Source organism: Urocitellus parryii, chromosome 7 (genome assembly GCF_045843805.1).
Source record: "Urocitellus parryii isolate mUroPar1 chromosome 7, mUroPar1.hap1, whole genome shotgun sequence".
Classification (NCBI taxonomy): Eukaryota; Metazoa; Chordata; class Mammalia; order Rodentia; family Sciuridae; genus Urocitellus; species Urocitellus parryii.
Window position 1 is genome coordinate 506,283 of NC_135537.1, and position 14,601 is coordinate 520,883.

Genomic DNA, 14,601 nt, shown 5'->3' on the forward strand with positions numbered 1-14,601 from the left:
CGGAGCGCAGGCCGGAGCGCCGAGCGCCGAGCTGCCGATCGCGCCCTTTCCAGTGGGCGCGGGCGAGCGCCGAGTGGCCTGTCGGGAGCGCTCCGCCCCGGCGCCATCTCCGGGAGCGGCCGAGAGCGCCCAGGTACTCGCGGCGGGGCGGGACAGGCCTGGGCGGCGGGCGGCCCCTCGACCCGACCCCTCGGACGTCCCCCGTTCGCGCCCTCCCAGGTGCTCGGACTCCGCGGGCGCCCCCGCGCTGTGTCCCTGGGAGCTCGGAGGGAGCCGGAGCACGGGGTTCCATCCCGCCGGCGAGCTGTGATGCTGCTTCGGGGACCGCGCGCCAGGCCGGCGACTCCCTGCGACGCCGCCCGCACCTGCCCACCAGGCCCCTGCCGTCAGGGTTCGCCCACCGTCCCGGTGCCACTAGGCCAGAAACGGGCGTCTCACTTCTAACTCCTTTTTTATTTCCACCCTGTCTCAAATTCTTCGTTGCGACTGTGGTTTCACGCCTCAGCCATTCCCCCAACTTCCTTAGTAGGCAGGACCGTTGCAGGGGTCGTGTTTCCAAAAGGCCCCTGCCTGGCAGGGAGCCGTCCCACGAGGAGCTTGCCTTTAGCACTCCAATAGTTCCTACCATACTAGGATAAAACCCTCTCTCCTTCCTTTTACCCTAGAACATCCTGGGCTCAGAAAGCCCAGCCCCTCTCTGAAGGGTGGTGCTAGGTTGCTCTCCTCTGCCTCAAATGCTGTGTTCCAACAACTGTCACTTCCTCCTGTCTCAGAAGGATGGGGGTTCCATCTTCTGTCCTGCACATCACTCTCAGTGCCTCCAGCCTCTCTCGCTTCTGACACCCCATGGGCTCTGTGTTTTGATAGTTGTGGAGGGCCAGTGGGGAAGATGTCCATCAGGGCCTGACTCAGGGTGTCAGGGTCCTCTTGAATTGGTGCTGAATGTACTCCCCAGGTCTCACTTGTGGCTGACAGAGCCTGCAGGATGTTTCACGGGATCCCAGCCACTCCCGGCATGGGAGGTGAGTATGCCTGCACCAAGCAGAACAGGAAGGGCCCAGGCTTATGCTGTGGCGTGGCTGATGGGAATGTGTTAGGGGAGGGAGTCAGTAAGTCACCGACCTCCCCCCACCTTTGTACTGCCTTGGAGGTGGCCAGAGATAAACAGTAAGAGCCCCAAGACCTCCAGGTAGAGCTAGCCTGGCCTTGCTCAGCACAGAGATGATGAGCTTCAGTGTGCACAGAGCATCGGCATCCTGGGGATTCCTGCATTGAGCCCAAGTTGTAAGGTGTGTGACAAGCTTTATTTGCACCACACTGTGGCATTGTAAACAAAGTGGGGTTCTCCCTGTTGTGCAGCTAGGCCTGCCACAGCCATTCAAAACCAGTATCCTGCCCACTGACTGGGGGTGAAAATGGGAACCCCCATCCTTCAGCTCCATCTAAGTTCTTTGGGATAGAGCTCAGGAGAGGCCTGAGGGAGGAAACTGAATGGGGCTGGGATCAGAAACTGCCCTGGGGTCACTTTGTGGCCAGCCTGCTAGCTCTCTGCCTACTCTCTTGCAGCCCCTGGGAACAAGCCAGAGCTGTATGAGGTGAGTGACAGGTGCCCACCTGGCCGGTGTTGGCCCACAGCAAACAGCTGTGTGGACCCCCACTGGCCCCTGGGGCCACCAGATGCAACTGGGTGACATGTTACCTACTCTCTCCAACAGGAAGTGAAGTTGTACAAGAATGCCCGGGAGAGGGAGAAGTAAGTCAAGCATCCAGGCTGCCCCCAGCATGCACCTGTGCCCATCCAAGCCTCCTGGGAGTAGCCACCCCCAAACCCACCACCACATTGGCAGTTGGGGAAGACAACATGGGGTCGGGTTTGGGGAACATTTTCCAAGGAACATCTGCCAGGGATGGGCTGCGAGGTGGGCTGACAGTTCCACCATAGCTGCGTCCCATTGTGGGAGGTTTCCCTGCTTCAGGGCCATGCCTGATGGTCAGATTGTCTCAGGTATGACAACATGGCAGAGCTGTTTGCAGTAGTGAAGACAATGCAGGCACTGGAAAAAGCATACATCAAGGACTGCGTCACCCCCAACGAGTGAGCAAGCCCACTACCCTTCAATGTCCAAAGGGTACCCTACCTTGGGAGCCAATTTCTACGCTCTGCAAGGCAGAGGGGCTCAGTAGGCAGCAGAAATAGTGGTCTGGGGCTTTTGCGGGGCATTCACTTCTATAGGGCTCCCAGCATCATGGTGATGCTCCTGGGTGCTAGGTGGCCTCGGTGCTATTTCAACCAGGGAAACCTTGCCTGGGTGGAAACATCTCGTGAAGGACAGACATGCAAATATGTGTGCTCCTGGCCCTATCTTCCAGGCATGGGTGACCAGAATCGTGGAAAGTCCTTGGAGGCCAGGAGGGAGGTTGGGGATGTCCAGTAGGAGGCAGTGCTACTTAGGCCTGGCACCCAGTGTGGATGTGGGGGTTTCATTCAGTGAGGTAATAAGCCCAGCAAGCCATTGGCCCCTCAGGACAATGTGAACGTGTGCCAATGTGAGTCTTATGCCCTGTGGCCATCGTATTTTGGCCTCTGCTCTCCACCAGAATTCTTGTCTTGTACAGACTTGATGGAAAGCCTCAGCCCTCAGTGTCCAGTCTCTGATTCCATCACCTGGTCTTCCATGAGAGCCACTATGTCTGAACAGGCTGGGGAAAGCAGGATGAGTGGGGGCTGGTTTCAGGCATGGGTAGCAGCTGGCCCTTTCACTAGGTACACTGCAGCCTGCTCTCGACTCCTGGTCCAGTACAAAGCTGCCTTCCGGCAGGTTCAAGGCTCAGAAATCAGTTCCATTGATGAATTCTGCCGCAAGTTCCGCGTGAGTGAGCCATTCTCTCCACACCCCAGGAAGGGTGAGGTGGGGTGCCCCTGAGAAGAGGCCATGGCTTGCATAGGGCCTGCCCCTCTGCAAGACTGAGCACCTGCATCTGCTCCCTTCAGCTGGACTGCCCACTCGCCATGGAGAGGGTTAAGGAAGACAGGCCCATCACCATCAAGGATGACAAGGGCAACCTCAACCGCTGTATTGCTGATGTTGTCTCAGTAAGCCCAGTCTCCTGGGAGGGCGGGAGGACTTGCTGCAGCCCACCACTGGTATAGAGTCCCAGGGCCTCAGCTGAGCAGCATCCCAAAGCCCACCTGGCTGCCCACAGGCACCTATGAGACAGGCTCAGGGTCCACTCTGGCAAGATCCTGGCCTGGGAAAGTTGTATGTAGGTGTACCCATAGTTTCCACATAGCTCTCCTTGCAGCCAGGAGACACCCCAGGAGGGTCCTGCACATAATGCCCCAGACAGGAAGGAGCCCCAGGGCTTCGGGATCAGGTATGGTGAAGAACCTGAGGTGGGAGCAGCAGGCAGGCTAGGCCTTGGGAACCTGCCAGGGGCCTCCCTACACCAAGCTGGTCTGCGAAACCTCGTACATGCCCCCCCAGCTCTTCATCACAGTAATGGACAAACTGCGCCTGGAAATCCGCGCCATGGACGAGGTAAAGGAGTCGGACGGAATGGGGACTGGGTGGGTGGGCAGGCAGGGCCAGAGTCCCAGCCCCTCACCTGTGTCTGCAGATCCAGCCTGACCTGCGGGAGCTGATGGAGACCATGCACCGCATGAGCCACTTGCCCCCAGACTTTGAGGGCCGCCAAACAGTCAGCCAATGGTGAGTGCCTCTCCTATGTAGGCCCTCACCGAGGGGCCCTCGTGGCCTTGCTGCCCACACCCCCACTCACTCTGCTTCCAGGCTACAGACCCTGAGCGGCATGTCAGCATCTGATGAGCTGGATGACTCCCAGGTACGGCAGATGCTCTTCGATCTGGAGTCCGCCTACAACGCCTTTAACCGCTTCCTGCACGCCTGAGCCTCAGAGTGGCCCATGGGGGATGGGGGATGGCTACCTAGGGGACCATGCCCCACTTCCTCTGGCCATACCCACCCTGGACAGCTTTGTGAGACTTGATGTCCAGAGCAGCTGTCTGTGTCTGTGTTGTCAAGACTCACCCCCAATAAAGATGCTATTGTTCTGCCTGTGGTGGGTAGCATCCCTGGGCCTGCCCTGCCTGATTGTCTACCCTGCTGACCTTCTGGTAGGTTCCTGCAGCCACTGCTCCCCAAGTCAGTATGGGAGCTTGGCCCTGTCACTTCCACTCTGCACACAGTCTGTTTCTGCAGGGGCATTGTCCTCCCCAGTGGGCCTTGCCTGGGCACATAGGAGGGCTGGGGGAATCTCCACTGCGCCTGCCACGCCAGCCTCCCCACTCAGCACCTGAGTGCTCCAGGCAGCCTGGGGCTTGATGAAAAACTACCAACCATAACAAGGCTGCCAGCTGCCCTAGCAGTCCATTTTGGCATTTGTTGTGAACCTGACTCATGTCAGAGACAACTGTCCTGGCCAGGTAGGGTGGCACAGGCTTGTACCACCATACTAGGCCACCATACTCAACTACTAGGAAGGCTGAGGCAAGAGGGTCACAAGTTTGAGACTAGCCTGAGCAACTTATATGACCCTGTCTCAGAATAAAAAGGAGTGGGAATGCATCTCAGTGGTAGAGCACACCTGGGTTCAAACCCTGGTATGAAAAAAAGGCACCCAGGGAAAAGCAGTAAGCCACAAGACCGAGAGAGGCATGCTAAACATTGCAGCACATGGCACCAGGGTACGGCAGAGCGGGGTGCTGGTAGAACAGCCTTGGTGGCTGGGGAATAGCCTTTTTGTGTGTGTGGAAGGGGTACCAGGGATTGAACCCAAGGGCACTCGACTCCTAAGCCACATCCCCAGCCCTATTTTGTATTTTATTTAGAGATAAGGTCTCACTGAGTTGCTTAGCGCCTCACTTTTGCTGAGGCTGGCTTTGAACTCACGATCCTCCTGCCTCAGCCACCACACCTGGCAGAAACAGCCTTTTGATACTACAGCATGTAAGGCCTGCAGGAGTTCAGAGGGGCTGGTGGCGAAGGTATGTTGCTTTGATCTCTTTTCTTTTATTGTAATAAATTTGCCACTGTATCCATTTGGAGTGCACAGTTCAGTGACTTCAGGCAATTTTGCTGCAGTGAGCCATCTTCACTGCCTGAACTCCCCATCTTCCCAAGGTGAACCTCAGCACCCAGGAAGCACCACCCGAGCCCTAGCACCCTTCTGCTTCCTCTCTGTATTTGAGCACTCCAGCCCCAGTGTGTAGGTGGAATCCACTGTTTGTCCTTTTAGGAATGTCTGTACTTCACTCAGCAGTGTCCTCTAGTGCACCTGTGTTGTACCATGTGATGGGATTTCCGCCCTTCTAAAAGGCAGAATGCTGCTCCAGCACGCCTGCACCTACACACACTGGCTTGTCACTCACCCCTCTGTGGGCACTGGGTGGCTCCACCTCCTGGCTGTTTTGCGTAATGCAGCTGTGACAGGCTTTTTGTTTTTTCACTGTACTGTGGATTGAAGCCAGGGCCTCACACACACTAAGCCAGCCTTCTACTGCTGGGTTACTTCCTCCACCTAGTGTTTTGTTTTTATGATGGGTGCGATTACATTGAGCTTACTGGATGATGGAATGACGCAGAGGATCTGGGATGCAGGAAAGGGTTCGGTACTGTCGCAAGAGGGCAAAATTGCGATGTATGCAGTCGAGGGGAGAAATAAAGAATGTCCATGCCCTTCTGCCCCTTTCAATGCTTTATTCTCTCAGATCACTCCATACAGTTTCACTCTGTAGGTTCTTAACCAAGAAAACGACAATCCTTAATGCTAGGCACTGCAACAGACATAATCACTTCACAGCAAACAACTCTAGGTTCAGTCTAAGCACTGCAAGCACTCTTAATCACAGCAGACTAATGACAGACACCCCTCTGCAGGCTAAGTTCAAAGGTCCTAAGTCTTAGGCTTTATGTCCAGCAGATGCCCACCCACTCAGACTGTGGTGACCAGGTCCGGAACCAAGCAGGCTTTTCCTGGCGCGGAGTGGACGACCGGTTGAGGAGGGGGTCTTAGGGAGAAGTTGCAGCTCTCACCAAGGTTCGGACGAGGCGGTAGAGTTTGAGAGTGGTGACGATCACGCAGAGGCTCAGGAAGGATGACAAGTGATGGGACGTCAGGTCCTCATCAGGCTCTCCAGCTGGAGTGCATCCTTGTTTCGGGTGGCTGAATCCCGTTCATTTGCTCTACTATTTACACTAAATTTGGGGCTTTTGACCCCCCTTTCAATCCTTATCAGCTACCACTGGATTTCTCAGTGACATCATTTACCCTGGGGTCAGAAACATCTGGTCTGGTGTCTCCCCCCACCCCATCCTCTCGCCCTTCCCTCTTATCAGGGGAGGACAGCCTGCCAGGCTTCACTCTGTTGATGAGGGTCAGGGGAAGTGACTGTCTGAGGCCACACTGGAGGGCTCTGTGGGTGTGCCTGGTGAGCCTGCAGGTTTCAAACTGGAGTTTTTAAAATGGAGTTGCTTAGGCTCAGGCCTAGGGCCATCCTCACAAGTACCCAGAGGACTGGCCTTACTGGGGAGGGAAGCCATCTGAGGATGCTCTCAGTGGTTGCTCTGAGACTAGACAAGAGGGCATTGGGAGAGTGGGAGGGCACAGGAGAAGGCACTGAGGCCCTTTGGGCAAAGGCCAGCCTTGCACTGACCTTTGAGGGCTCAGACAGTTTTGGCCCCTGGGGTGCAGAGGTTAGGGAAGGCCTGAACATCAGACCCAGCCCAGATCTTTGCCCAGAAGCTGACAATTTGAGCATTGTGTGGCCAGAGGCTGTTTCAAGCCAGCCTGGTCCTAGCCTCTAACCAGCCCAGTGGTAGAAGGAAGTAGAAGGAAACCTCTATTTTTGGCCATCTCATCTTGAGAGATGTGTGGGGCTGCCCTCTTTGTTGTCCCAGGCAGCCTCTCCCAGGCCCTGCCCTAACTCCCACTTAGGGACAGGCAGGAGAGGCACCTGACCCCAGGGTCCAGGACAGCCTGAAGCTCACCAGGCCCTGCCCTGCCCTACCCTACAGGGCTAGGGAACAGAGTCCTAGGCACAGGCTCCCAGCTCAACAACCCAGCCCCACCCTGCAGAGCTCAGGTGTCAGGGGTTGGCTGAACTCAGTGGGAGGAGCCCAGAGGCAGGGCTGCCCTAGGCCTGGGGGTGTCCAAGATCCCTGGGGTTCAACCCTTCCCCCAGACTGCACAGAGGTAGAGATAAGGCCCAGGGGTCAAAGGCTGGAGAGAGAGCAGCAAGGGAGCCACAGCCTCCCCCGACCCGCCCCAGGCCCAGAGCTTGGGCACTTCCCAGACCTCCTGCCCTTATGGCTCATCTCTCGGTCTTTGTCCCCATGATACCAATCCAATAAGAAGGACATGGTTTTGAGAAAAAGGACTGAAAAACCAGCCTCTATCTCAGAGCAAAGCCTGTCCAAGAAAGGGACATGACCTTTGTCCTTGGAAAGACCCACAGAGCACTCCTAGGCACATTCCCACCCTGCTGAGTTGTTTATCTACAAATAACAGGAGAGATCTGCTGCCCCAGGTGTCCCTGACTCAGTCAGGCTAGGAGGGGATCCATAGCAACCCCCTAGCAGCCACCCATCAGCATGAGACAGGGAAATACCTGGGATGCCAGATGACCCCCCAGTAGTTTATGGTGGTTGATAACGTGTTGGGAAACCATGTAGTTCAGCACCTACAGCCCTCTTGGCTCAAACCAATCAGTTCAAACCAATACCCCTTTTGTTCTGACCAATCACCCCTCCCCAACTTGTTCCTGCCAGTGAATGTGCTAATCATGGTTTAGAGTTGTTATTTGATTTTCCCGTGGTGTGTGATGATTTGCTATGATGTATGTGAAGTCCCTGCCTTTTCCAAAGAGTGTATAAAAATGCTGCAAACCCGGGGCTGGGGCCTCTCAGGGTCACCAGTTGCTGTGTGTGCACACGGAGGACCCAGCTAGCTCACAATAAACACCTCTTTGCTGCTTACATTGATCTTGGGTCTCTGGTGGTCTTTGGGGGTCCCGAATTCGAGCATAACAGACTGGCAAAGGAGAAACACAGGGGACTCCCGTCCTGAAATCTGGTGCCATCCCCAAACTCTGGATGACTTTGTTCCTGTGATAGATGTGTATTCAAGGAAAGATAAATGCCTGAAATGGGGAAGAAAGTTCACCCTGCTTCCCCTGAGGTTGGGAGGGGAGAGATTAGAGAGGAGCAAGAGAATGAAGCAGGCCCATGTGAGCAGCAGGCCACATTCAAAGCATAAAGTGAAGCACTGTTCCACCCTGACCCCAAGAGCCCTGCAGATGGGGCCAGGGCGAAGGTCGTGTCCTCCCTTCCTGTTTGGCCATTTCCTGGGGATTTTCCCTGAAGGGCTTGGGGTGTGGTCCATGACTCAGCAAGCACCTTTGTGGTTCCTTACACAGCAGCCCATGCCTGGCCCAGAAGACCACAGCCCCATCCCCAACTTGGGCCACAGGCTTTGGGGAGACAGCTGGGAAGGCACCAAGGCAGGTGTCGGTGGGGAGGATTCTGAGGTGCCCACGTGGCATTCGTGCTGCTCTGCTCCAGGAGCATAAATTTGAGGGTGACCTCCAGAGAGAGTCCCAGGAGGAGAAGCTGGGAGCCCTTGGGAGAGCAGAGGGGGTGGCCCTGCACCACTACTCTGGGTTAGGCAGCAGGGAAGGGATGCCCAGGCCATCACCGAGGGGAAGGAGCCCAGTCCTTACTCCCCAGCAGGCAGCAGCTCAGCTCCTGGCTATCAGGGAGGACCTGCCACTGGAATGGTTAACCCAGACACCTCCAGCAACCAATCACAGAGCCCTATAGGAAATACCTGGGAGAGGTCCTGGGGCTAGGGCCAGACCTGTAGAGCCCAACCCTAGTCTGGTCCCAGCAGCCCACAACTGGCTCAGACACACAGACTCCACACAGCACGGAGCACTCTGGGGACCAAGCATGGTGTTCCTAGCCCAGCTCACACCAGGGCTGCTGTTGGCCATGACGATGGTAACAGCGGTGGTGGCCCAGCCTGCCAGTCTGCTGAGCCTGCTCACCTCAGGCCAGGGCACTCTGGATGGAGAGGAGCTGAGCAGCCTATTAAATAGGCTGGTGGACCGTGTGCACTGTACCAGCGGGCCGTGTGGAAAGGTAACAGCCCCACCCGACGGGTCCCCCAGCCCCAGTGCTTCCTGCCTGCTCCACCCTGCAGCCTGCAGCAAAGGGAGCTGGGCAAACTCCAGGAGGCGGGCCAGGGCCAGGGCCAGGGCCAGGCCTACCACAGGCCAGAGCCTTTCCTCCCCTCCGGGGGGCTGACAGGCCTGCCCCCCACCCCCCACACAGAGTTCCGCTCTTTTCCCCAGGCTACTAAGTTGGCTGTGGCTTCAGGAAGAAACCACCCAGAGACGGGGGTCTGACTGGTGGGGACCTTTGTGTGTGCTAGCCAAGTGAGGGGCACGAGCAGGGTAGAGTGTGAGAGAGGGTCTAGGCCCGTCCTTGCCAGGGCCTGCCTCTGCCCTCTCTGATGGGCCCAGTCCAGCTCCTGTCCACCTGTTTCTGCCCACAGTGCCTGTCTGTGGAGGATATCTTGGCCCTGGGTAGGCCTGACCAGCCAGGGCTGGCTCCAGGACCAGTCCTAGAGTCCAGGTACATAGCCCGCCTCAGTGCCGCTGCAGCTCTCTATCTTAGCAATCCAGAGAGCACATGTGCAGACATCCAGGCTGGCCACTGGGCCTCCCATGCCAACCACTTCCTGGTCCCACTGGAGACTTCTGAGGCCCTGACCCAGGGCCTAAGTCTGCTGCTGCAGAAGCTCAGGGCCCAGGCTGCTGGCCAGCCTGCTGGGGAGGAGGTGAGGGCCCATGTGGGCTGGTCAGGAAGTAGGGTAAAGTGGCCAGAACACAGGAAGGGGCCATTAGGGGGTCAGTCCTGACTAAAGCAGGGGAAACACCCCCACAAAGCCCTCCAGGTTTTGGGGCCACCTTGGGAGGTAGAGTGGCCCTGGGGGATCTCATAGGGGTTTACACTGACTGGGTCAGGGACTGCCAGAGCCAGGAGTCCCAGGAAAGACGGAGTAGGGTGTGGGGTTCCCCAGTGACGGGAGACCAGGAAGGCTCTGGTGCCCCAAGAAGGCCAGAGAGCAGACTGGGGGCCCGGACTAGCTAGGCCAGGGGGCTGGGCTGTGGCCCCAGGGAAGAACTGAGGCTAGCCAGGTCGTAGGTGAGAAGAAAGAAGTGGTTCCGAATCCAGGAAGTGCATCAGGCTGGTGGGTGCAGACCCTGTGGATCAGTGGGAGACATATCCAACAGGTGAAGGCAGAGCTGGAGTCCAGAAGTTCATTGAGGGTGGGGCTGAGTGGTTACTACAGACTCCGTCTCAGGCACAGTTAGATTCAACCAAATCTGTTTTATTAATGCTCATCACACTTTAGACATCCTAATTCTAAGTCCTAACTGAGTCAACACCAAGGGTCCCAGGTGCTCACCTGTGACATGTCTTAAGTCTGGGTCCCTGGAACTCATCCAAGCCAGAGGAGTCTGGTGCAGGGGGGAAAACAGCAAGTGAGGCTTCCGTCTCTTTGTCCAGGTCCTGTTGGTCCCGTCGCCCCATAGAAGTCTGGGTTTTTAAGTCCTAGTTCAGTTGTGCTTGTGGCAGATAACTGGGTGAGGTCTGGGGAGTACGCTCTGGGTGTAGACGCTTACATCACTAACTGAAGTCTGTCTCTAAGTGTTGCAGTTCACATTGCATCATGGGCACATTACTTATAGTCATAGACTCATTCACTCAACCCACTAATTAACACTAATTAACATAATCAACAATCGATAACCCTCTAATAATTCTGGTGCTCCCATCACTATCCCCTCCCCAGGCCTGTGTCGATGTCCCTCAGCTGCTGGAGAAGGCAGTGGAGGCAGGAGCTCCTCAAAACCCGGGCCCTGTCCTGGCCGCCCTGCTGGACCACTTCAGGAATGGGTCCTGCTTCCATGCCCTGCCAAGCCCTCAGTACTTTGTGGACTTTGTGTTCCGGCAGCATAGCAGCGAAGCTAACATGACATTGGCGGGTGAGACCTGGGCTGAGACCCCCCAGGCTCCATGTCCCTGGGAAGGGCAGACCTGGAGCCCATAGACTGTGCAATACTTCTGTCCTTCCTAACAGAGCTGGAAGCTTTGATGAAGCGCCTGGGAGTGGGTGGAGAGGCCCACAGTGACCACAACCACAGTGACCACGATGACCACGGTCAACTGGATAGGGAGGCCAACAACCGGGACCCCGTTCCCCTTGCCATCCTCAATAGCAGCTCCAGTGTGTGGGACACGGTGAGCCACCTGTGCAGTCTTAGGAGGACTGGGGGCCCCATGGGTGCATGCTCAGCCCCTGACCCCTGTTCTGCACACCTCCCCACAGGTGTGCCTGAGTGCCAGGGAGGTAATGGCTGTTTATGGGCTGTCTGAGAAGACTGGGGTGAGCCCCGAAGCCTGGACCAGATTGAGCCCTGCCCTGCTCCAGCAGCAACTGAGCGGGGCCTGCAGCCCCCAGGCAAAGTCACCCACCCAGGACCAGCTCAGCCAGACAGAGAGTGCGTGCCCAACCCCCCAGCTGGGCCTACCTGGCTGTGCCCCAAGGTGCTGGCCTCAGGAGTGGGGCCCACCTAGGGAAGAGGGAGTGGCTACTGGGAATGGGGAGGAATGGAGGTAGAGAGGGAGGCAGGCCAGGAAGGAGGCCTGCAAGGGGGCTCAGGGAGGCTTTGAGACAGGAGAGCCAGTGTCAGCAAAGGCCTTTGCTGACCACAGGCAGCCCTGGTGAACTCCTGCTCATCCCCTGGCTGGGCTTGGGAAGCAGGGGGTTCTCAGGGTGGCCTCACCCCCTAGGGTATCTGTATGGCTCCCTGGCCACACTACTCATCTGCCTCTGTGCTGTGCTTGGCCTCCTGCTGCTGACCTGTGCCAACTGCAGCTCTGCCACCCACTATATCATGCAGACCTTCCTGAGCATGGCCGTGGGTGCACTCACTGGTGATGCCCTCCTGCACCTGACACCCAAGGTCTGTCCTCACCCATCAGCCAGAGTCCTTCCTTTCCCTCCCTCTCCTGGCCTTCCCCAGACCCAGCCTTTCACCCCTGTGGGCCCTAAATCCCCCCCGCCCACACTCTGCTCCCCAGGTGCTGGGGCTGCACACGCATAGTGGAGAGGACCACACACACAGTGGGGAGGGCCTTGGCCCACAGTCCACCTGGCGTCTACTGGCCGTGCTGGGAGGCCTTTACATCTTCTTCCTGTTTGAGAGCCTCTTCAACATCCTGCTGCCCAAGGACCAGGTCAGGCTCGTAGGGACCCAGTGGGTACACAGGAAGGAGACTTGAAAGCCCCTGACCACCTTCCCCACAGGATCCAGAGAAGGACGGGCACTGCAGCCATGGTGGCCACAGCCACGGTGTGTCCCTGCAGCTGGCGCCCAGCGAGCTCCGGCAGCCCAAGCAGGCCCACGAGGGCTCTAGCGCAGACCTGGTGAGTGGGCCACCCCTGCTCCATGCAGAGGCGGGTTCAGGAGAACCCTCCATAGTCCCGTGACCCGTCCCCACGCCAAGGCCTGACCCCTTCTCCACCTCAGCCAGGGCTCCCCCTCGCTCCTCCCAGGTGGCAGAGGAGAGCCCGGAGCTGCTGAACCCCGAGCCCCGGAGGCTGAACCCAGGTGAGCTCTGGGGAGGCGCAGAGCACCAGGGCCTGCGGGCAGTGGGCGGGCGGCAGGGCGGGAGTAGGCCTGAGAGGACTCATGCCCATGGCGCCTGCAGAGCTGAGGCTGCTACCCTACCTGATCACCCTGGGCGACGCCGTGCACAACTTCGCTGATGGACTGGCCGTGGGCGCGGCCTTCGCGTCCTCCTGGAAGACCGGGCTGGCCACCTCGCTGGCGGTGTTCTGCCACGAGGTACCTCACGAGCTGGGTGAGCTGCGGGGACAAGGCCTGCTCTGGTGGGCGGGGATACCGGTCAGGGCGTGGCCTCTGTGGTGGGGGGACCCTGGGTGCCGGGGGCACCTCGCCAGGTGGTGAGGCTGGCTACCCTGGGCAGCAGCGGGTCGGTCCTGAAGGTGGGCTGGGCCTGCCTGCGGCGCGGACCTCTGGAAGGGACCCTGCCCACAGGGGACTTCGCGGCCCTGCTGCACGCGGGGCTGTCGGTGCGCCGTGCGCTGCTGCTGAACCTGGCCTCGGCGCTCACGGCCTTTGCCGGCCTCTACGTGGCGCTGGCAGTCGGAGTCGGCGAGGAGAGCGAGGCCTGGATCCTGGCAGTAGCCACAGGCCTCTTCCTCTACGTGGCGCTCTGTGACATGGTCAGGGGGCAGCCGGGAGCCTGGGGTGGGGAGCTGAGAAGGTGCCTAAGCCGGCCACTAACCCAGTGCCCCCTCCTCAGCTCCCGGCCATGCTCAATGTGCGGGACCGCAGGCCCTGGCTCCTCTTCCTGCTGCACAATGTGGGGCTGCTGGGCGGCTGGACCGTCCTGCTGCTGCTGTCACTGTACGAGGACAATATCACCCTTTAATAATCCCGCCCGTCTACAGCTGTTGACTCTGCCTCTGACCAGGGCTCCTCATACCTTTGGATGGGCTCAGCAGCCAGAGAACCCCAGAACCTCGAGAGTCCCCTTCTCCCTCCCCAGGTTTGGAGCCCCTATTTCAATAAAGACAGCCTTATCCTTGAAGCCCTGCTGTACTCTCCTTGCCCAGAACAAAGAGTTATTTGAAGAAAGCCCAACCTGCAGCCACCAGGAGAGCTGTCTTGGGTTCCTCCAGCCGCCAGCCCTGGTCTGTGAAGACCCCACCCAGAGAACCAGGTCAAAGGAGCTGTCCAGGTGGGACCCCATTCCCAATCAAAACCAGCATCACCAGGGGGGCTCCACACAAGAGGCCTTTTTGCTCTTACACAGAAGCAGTCCCAGAGGTCATCAGACCAGAGTGTGACAGCTCACTGTCAATGAGTTTGCCCTGCGGTTCTCACAGAAAGTGTCCACCATGAGTCCCTGGCAGCCGTCTCCTTGGACGGCCTTCACACCACCACCTAGCACAGACTGGGTGCTTAACACGACAGAAACGGGTTCTCCCACCGTTCTAGAAGCCAAAACTCCCAAAGCAAGGTGCCAGCAGGGCCACACTCCCTCCCGGCATCCAGGGAAGAACCAGCTCCATGAGCCTTTCCAACTTCTGTGGCCTCAGGTGCTCCTTAGCTTGTCACAGCACAGCTCAAATCTGCCTCCATCTGACATGACACTGTCTTGTGTACATATTTTCTCTGCTTATAAGGACAGCGGTCATTGGATTAATGGTCTACCTTAATCCAGTGTGACCCCCATCTTAAGTAATGCCATCTGCAATGGTCCAAATAAAGTCACATTCTGAGGTGAGAGTTAGGGTTTCAACATTTTTTTTTAGGGGGGGGTACTGGGTATTGAACTCAGGGGCACTCAACCACTGAGCCACATCCCCAGCCCTATTTTGTATTTTATTAGAGACAGGGTCTCACTGAGTTGCTTAGTGCCTTGCCATTGCTGAGGCTGGCTTTGAACTCACCATCCTCCTGCTTCAGCCTCCCAAGCCGCT

General features: G+C 57.8%; 2 protein-coding genes across 2 annotated transcripts; both read left to right on the plus strand.

Moving 5' to 3' along the window:
* Positions 1-37: 37 nt before the first annotated feature.
* On the plus strand, positions 38-4,076 carry Vps28 (VPS28 subunit of ESCRT-I). Its single transcript, XM_026409897.2, has 10 exons — positions 38-133; positions 956-1,022; positions 1,567-1,595; positions 1,716-1,753; positions 2,006-2,095; positions 2,765-2,870; positions 2,993-3,094; positions 3,486-3,539; positions 3,619-3,710; positions 3,792-4,076. Exons 2-10 carry the CDS (start codon positions 986-988, stop codon positions 3,907-3,909), a joined length of 666 nt encoding a protein of 221 aa, XP_026265682.1. The 5' UTR covers positions 38-133; positions 956-985; the 3' UTR covers positions 3,910-4,076.
* On the plus strand, positions 3,932-13,547 carry Slc39a4 (solute carrier family 39 member 4). Its single transcript, XM_026409768.2, has 14 exons — positions 3,932-3,997; positions 4,150-4,167; positions 8,985-9,158; positions 9,574-9,858; positions 10,879-11,071; positions 11,167-11,327; positions 11,416-11,587; positions 11,880-12,052; positions 12,171-12,326; positions 12,397-12,516; positions 12,646-12,700; positions 12,801-12,953; positions 13,151-13,338; positions 13,419-13,547. Exons 1-14 carry the CDS (start codon positions 3,932-3,934, stop codon positions 13,545-13,547), a joined length of 2,043 nt encoding a protein of 680 aa, XP_026265553.2.
* Positions 13,548-14,601: the final 1,054 nt, after the last annotated feature.

What these genes read in the sequence shown, in the direction of transcription:
- Vps28 (XM_026409897.2), top strand. Translation starts at nt 986, where the DNA reads ATGTTTCACGGGATCCCAGCCACTCCCGGCATGGGAG. An exon ending in ACAAGCCAGAGCTGTATGAG is followed by an intron (nt 1,596 to 1,715) that starts GTGAGTGACAGG and finishes TCTCTCCAACAG; the next exon opens with GAAGTGAAGTTGTACAAGAA. An exon ending in AATGCCCGGGAGAGGGAGAA is followed by an intron (nt 1,754 to 2,005) that starts GTAAGTCAAGCA and finishes AGATTGTCTCAG; the next exon opens with GTATGACAACATGGCAGAGC.
- Slc39a4 (XM_026409768.2), top strand. Translation starts at nt 3,932, where the DNA reads ATGGGGGATGGCTACCTAGGGGACCATGCCCCACTTCCTCTGGCCATA. An exon ending in GCTCCAGTGTGTGGGACACG is followed by an intron (nt 11,328 to 11,415) that starts GTGAGCCACCTG and finishes ACCTCCCCACAG; the next exon opens with GTGTGCCTGAGTGCCAGGGA. An exon ending in GCCCCGGAGGCTGAACCCAG is followed by an intron (nt 12,701 to 12,800) that starts GTGAGCTCTGGG and finishes TGGCGCCTGCAG; the next exon opens with AGCTGAGGCTGCTACCCTAC.